Source organism: Salvelinus alpinus, chromosome 2 (assembly GCF_045679555.1).
Source record: "Salvelinus alpinus chromosome 2, SLU_Salpinus.1, whole genome shotgun sequence".
Classification (NCBI taxonomy): Eukaryota; Metazoa; Chordata; class Actinopteri; order Salmoniformes; family Salmonidae; genus Salvelinus; species Salvelinus alpinus.
In genome coordinates, this window is record NC_092087.1 from 88,629,270 (window position 1) to 88,634,039 (window position 4,770).

The 4,770-nt window shown below is 39.3% G+C and overlaps 1 protein-coding gene across 1 annotated transcript; it reads right to left on the minus strand.

Annotated features, from left to right (window-relative positions):
• Nucleotides 1-228: 228 nt before the first annotated feature.
• Nucleotides 229-4,461, minus strand: LOC139551306 (sialic acid-binding Ig-like lectin 14). Its single transcript, XM_071362810.1, has 5 exons — nt 4,355-4,461; nt 3,721-4,068; nt 3,320-3,538; nt 2,492-3,165; nt 229-435 (listed from the first exon to the last, which is right to left on the minus strand). The coding sequence occupies exons 1-4, from the start codon at nt 4,407-4,409 to the stop codon at nt 2,777-2,779; spliced, it is 1,011 nt and encodes a 336-aa protein (XP_071218911.1). The 5' UTR covers nt 4,410-4,461; the 3' UTR covers nt 229-435; nt 2,492-2,776.
• Between the last annotated feature and the right edge of the window lie 309 nt (nt 4,462-4,770).

The window sequence follows — 4,770 nt, forward strand, 5'->3', positions numbered from 1 at the left end:
TACAGGATATGTCCACTGTTGACCCCTTCAAGACACAGATTCTCCTCTTGGTGTAAGTCACTCTGCTGCAGCTCTGACCATGAACACCTGAAACACAGTGACATAACAAGAGGTCAACTGGATTATATTCTCAGTTCTTTCTAGAAATGCTAAAAGTTCTCAAAGTGAAACCACCACACACAGAGGTTAAACAGTATTGTTAATTAAATTCACACTCACACACTGCAGGAGAGAGGAGATCCTCATGGCCTTTTACAGTACAGGAGTAACTGTCTTCAGCATGAGAGTAGACTGAATAGGGGGACGTGTTGTCAGTTATTATCTGTCCGTTCTTGTACCAGATGTAGGTGGGGTTACCAGTCAGAATACAGGTGGTGCTACAGGTCAGTGTCTTATACTCTGAATACTGTTCAGGAGTCACCTTCACCTGAAAACCTGAATTAAAGGGGAGTAAAAACAGAGTACATCTTTTAGAATTAATGATTCATTTCCTGAGTCTTCAACACTGTATAATGTGCTGTGCAGTGTTACCTGTGACAGAGTACATACATCTATTACATTGTCTGTAATTTCTATGTAATGATGAATATTGAAGTATTACCCTTCTCATTGACCATAAAACTTCTTGTCAATAGGGGGGCACTATTTTCACTTTGGAAAAAATCGTGCCCAATTTAAACGGCCTCGTACTCTTTTCTAGATCATACAATATGCATATTATTATTACTATTGGATAGAAAACACTCTCAAGTTTCTAAAACTGTTTGAATTATATCTGTGAGTGAAACAGAACTCATTTGGCAGCAAACTTCCAGACAGGAAGTGAAAAATCTGAAAACGAGGCTCTGTTCCAGGGCCTGCCTATTCAATTGCCTTATATTTATCAATATGCATGCACTGCATACGCCTTCCACTAGATGTCAACAGGCAGTGGAAGGTGGAATGGGGTGTCTAGCTTGATCTGAGGTCGAACAAGAGCTCTTGGAATGACGTGTCCAGAATTTCCTTTGTCTACCAAGGCGCGGGAAGCACCTCCATATTGTCTTATGATAAGCGTTCGGTATACACGGCTAATATCTCCGGCTCTGATTTTATTTGATACATGTGATAATAACATCGTAAAGCAGGTTTTTTCAACCGAGTTCTATCAGTTTATTCAACGTTTATTTGGACTTTTGGGGATTTCCGTTCTTTGCGTCGAGAGAATATGGGAACGTTATCAACCTTGGCTAGCCTTGTGGAGCGAATTCGACAGAAGAAAATGACATTCTAAAACCAAACAACAATTTATTCTGGACCTAGGACTCCTTGTACAAGATTCTGATGGAAGCTCAGCAAAAGTAAGAACAATTTATGATGTTATTTCGTATTTCTGTGGAAAATGTTATTTCTATTCTCTGCCATTTTGGCGGGCGCTGTCTCGCAATAACGCAAGCTGTTTGTTTTGGTAAAGTTCTTTTTAAAAATCGAACACGGCGGTTGCATTAAGAACCAGTGTATCTTTCATTTGCTGTCCAACATGTATTCTTTAGTAAAGTTTATGATGAGTTCTTTGGTCAGATTAGGTGAGTGTCCAAAATATCTCCTGACATTCTGGGGAAATGTTGCTACATTTTCACAATGTATAACCACGGTTTGCAGCTCTAAATATGCACATTTTCGAACAAAACATAAGTGTATTGTATGACCTGATGTTATAAGACTGTCATCTGATGAAGTTGTCCAAGGTTAGTGATTAATTTTATATATTTTGCTGGTTTTTGCGATAGCTACCTTTTGCTGCTAATAAATGCATTTGTGTGTTTGGTTATTGTGGTAAGCTAATATAATGCTATATTGTGTTTTCGCTGTAAAACACTTAAAAAATCTGAAATATTGGCTGGATTCACAAGATGTTTATCTTTCATTTGCTGTACACCATGTATTTTTCATAAATGTTTTATGATGAGTATTTGGGTATTTCACGTTGCTCTCTGTAATTATTCTGGCTGCTTTGGTGATATTTTTGATGGTAGCTGCAATGTAAAACTATGATTTATACCTCAAATATGCACATTTTCGAACAAAACAGATTTATTGTATAACATGTTATAAGACTGTCATCTGATGAAGTTGTTTCTTGGTTAGTGACTAATTAGATCTATATTTGGTCGGTTTTGTGATAGCTACCTATGCGGTAGAAACATGGTGAAAATATGCGGTTGAGTCTTTGGCTATTGTGGTTAGCTAATAGAAATACATATTGTGTTTTCGCTGTAGAACATTTAAAAAATCGGAAAATGGCTGGATTCACAAGATGTTTATCTTTCATTTGCTGTATTGGACTTGTGATTTCATGATATTCTTATGCTATTATTTTCTTGTGGCGCTATGCTAGGCTATGCTAGTCAGCTTTTACTGATGAGGATGCTCCAGGATCCGGGATGGGTGTTAAGTAAAGGTTAAATAATTGATACTTCCTAAGTAGAATCCTAGTTTCATTCATACTCACAAACTACAGGAGAGTGGAGGTCCTCATGACCTTCAACAGCACCGTAGTAAATGTTCACAGAAGAAGCCCAGACCACCAGCAATTTACTAGAGTGTTGTTGGGAAACAGGCTCATGTAGACGTTGTCCGTTCTTGTACCAGATGTAGGTGGGGTTGTCAGTCAGAGTACAGGTGGTGCTACAGGTCAGTGTCCTCTGTCCCTCTGCAGCAGGAGTCACATTCACCTGCAGACCTGAAACAATATGTATAAAACCACATACACCTCTGTGTTAACAGGATGGTTAATTCATTTATCCTGTAATATATTATGATATACAGTTGTATCATACAGTGTAGTATTACCTGTGACAGACAGAGTTGTTCCTGGGAAACTATGACCCCATTCAAAGTTTTGAGTTTTAAAAGTGAAGCGATACTCAGCTGAGTCCTCCTCTCTCAGATCTGTGATTCTCAGGGTGAAGGGACCTTCGTATGTTCCAGTGTACTCCACACGACCTGCATACCCTGGGTCTGTGGTTAGGTCTTCAGCGATCGACTTATCACTTCTAAACCAGAATGATGATGTGGTGGAATAATAACCAACATAAGTACAGGATATGTCCACTGTTGACCCCTTCAAGACACAGATTCTCCTCTTGGTGTAAGTCACTCTGTTGCAGCTCTGACCCTGAACACCTGAAACACAAAGAGGGCATTATTTACACAGTGGAATATTGAGCTTCAGTAATCGTGTGATACAGTTTTGTTAGACAACTCTGAAGCTGTTTAGCAGACAGAATAATTATATCTGAAAGATTATACTAGAATACTGAGTTGAATTCATACTCACACACTGCAGGAGAGTGGAGATCCTCATGGCCCTTTACAGCACAGGAGTAGCTGTCCTTATCATTAGGGATGACTGAATAGGTGGAAGTCTTCACAGTTACTACCTGTCCGTTCTTGTACCAGGTGTAGGTGGGGTTACCAGTCAGAGGATAGCTGGTGGTTTTACAGGTCAGTTTCTTCCACTGTGACCAATGTGAAGGAGTCACCTTCACCTGCAGAGCTGTAGTAGATCAAAACATTAAAACCCTACATCACCTATTCTATAGTTTAATCACATGATGCAAGACATTCTCAAACACATTTAATTCTTAAATCTTTCATATATACAAATCCAATTTCTAGACCTAAATGGACAGTAGATATTAATTGAACAGACTAGCAGTATAAAGCATGTAACTGTACCTGTTACAGACAGAGTGACTCCAGGATCGCCATAATATCTCCCTTCAGTCTGATCTGTTGTAAATCTGAACTTGTACGTAGCTGAGTCTCTCTCTCTCAGGTCTGTGATTCTCAGGGTACAGTCTTTCTTCTTATCTCCATGATACTCCAGGCGACCTGCATACTCTGGGTCCTGACCTATATCTTCAGGTTCTACACCAGTCTTCATTTTAGTGAACCAGAAGGTTGATGTGACTTTATGACCACTGGGATATTTGTAAGAGCAGGACATCTCCACTGATGACCCCTTCAAGGTACAGATACTCTGAGTGGTGTAAGTCACACTCCAGCCATACTGACCCAGTACCACTGAACAGTCACGGAACACAAGGGTATTACACTAAGTCAATGCCAATTGGCTAACACTAACAGTAAAGGCTTTGTCCGTACTTTGTTGCCATAGTTGCTGAGTTGAGTGTGATTGGAAAACACATAAGCATCATTCAGTAAGGTAAGTGAGGTGTGAAAGATAACTACTGAAGTGAAGTGGAGACGCCTAACAGAACACAACAGAATAATAAAACACAAATGTAATTTTAACGTTCTACAAATGTCTGTAGATTGACAAACATATAAGTTATGAATGAGACCATACCTGTCACAGACCAGAGAAAGACCACCAACACACTTCCTGCTGTTCTCAAGACCATTGTTGCATCTCCCACCCTGCAGTCTTAGAAACATAAACAACAACTCACTCTATAGCTGGTGAATAACTCCACCTGATACATTGAAGTAGAAACTGTAAATGGGGTCCAGGGCCTCATTACTGAAAATGAACCAGGCTCATATTGTGTTGTGTTGTATTGTGCTGTATGGTTGTCTATGTGAATACTGTCTGTCTAAGTCTATTGCACTATGTATGTAATGTGTGTGACGTGTTGCATGTCTGTCTACATCTGTCTATTTAAGATGTTATGTTGTATGATGCAAAAATAATTTCCTAATATATACAATCAAGTCATCAACAACAACAACAACAACAACAATACGTTACTGAACAGGGGCCTG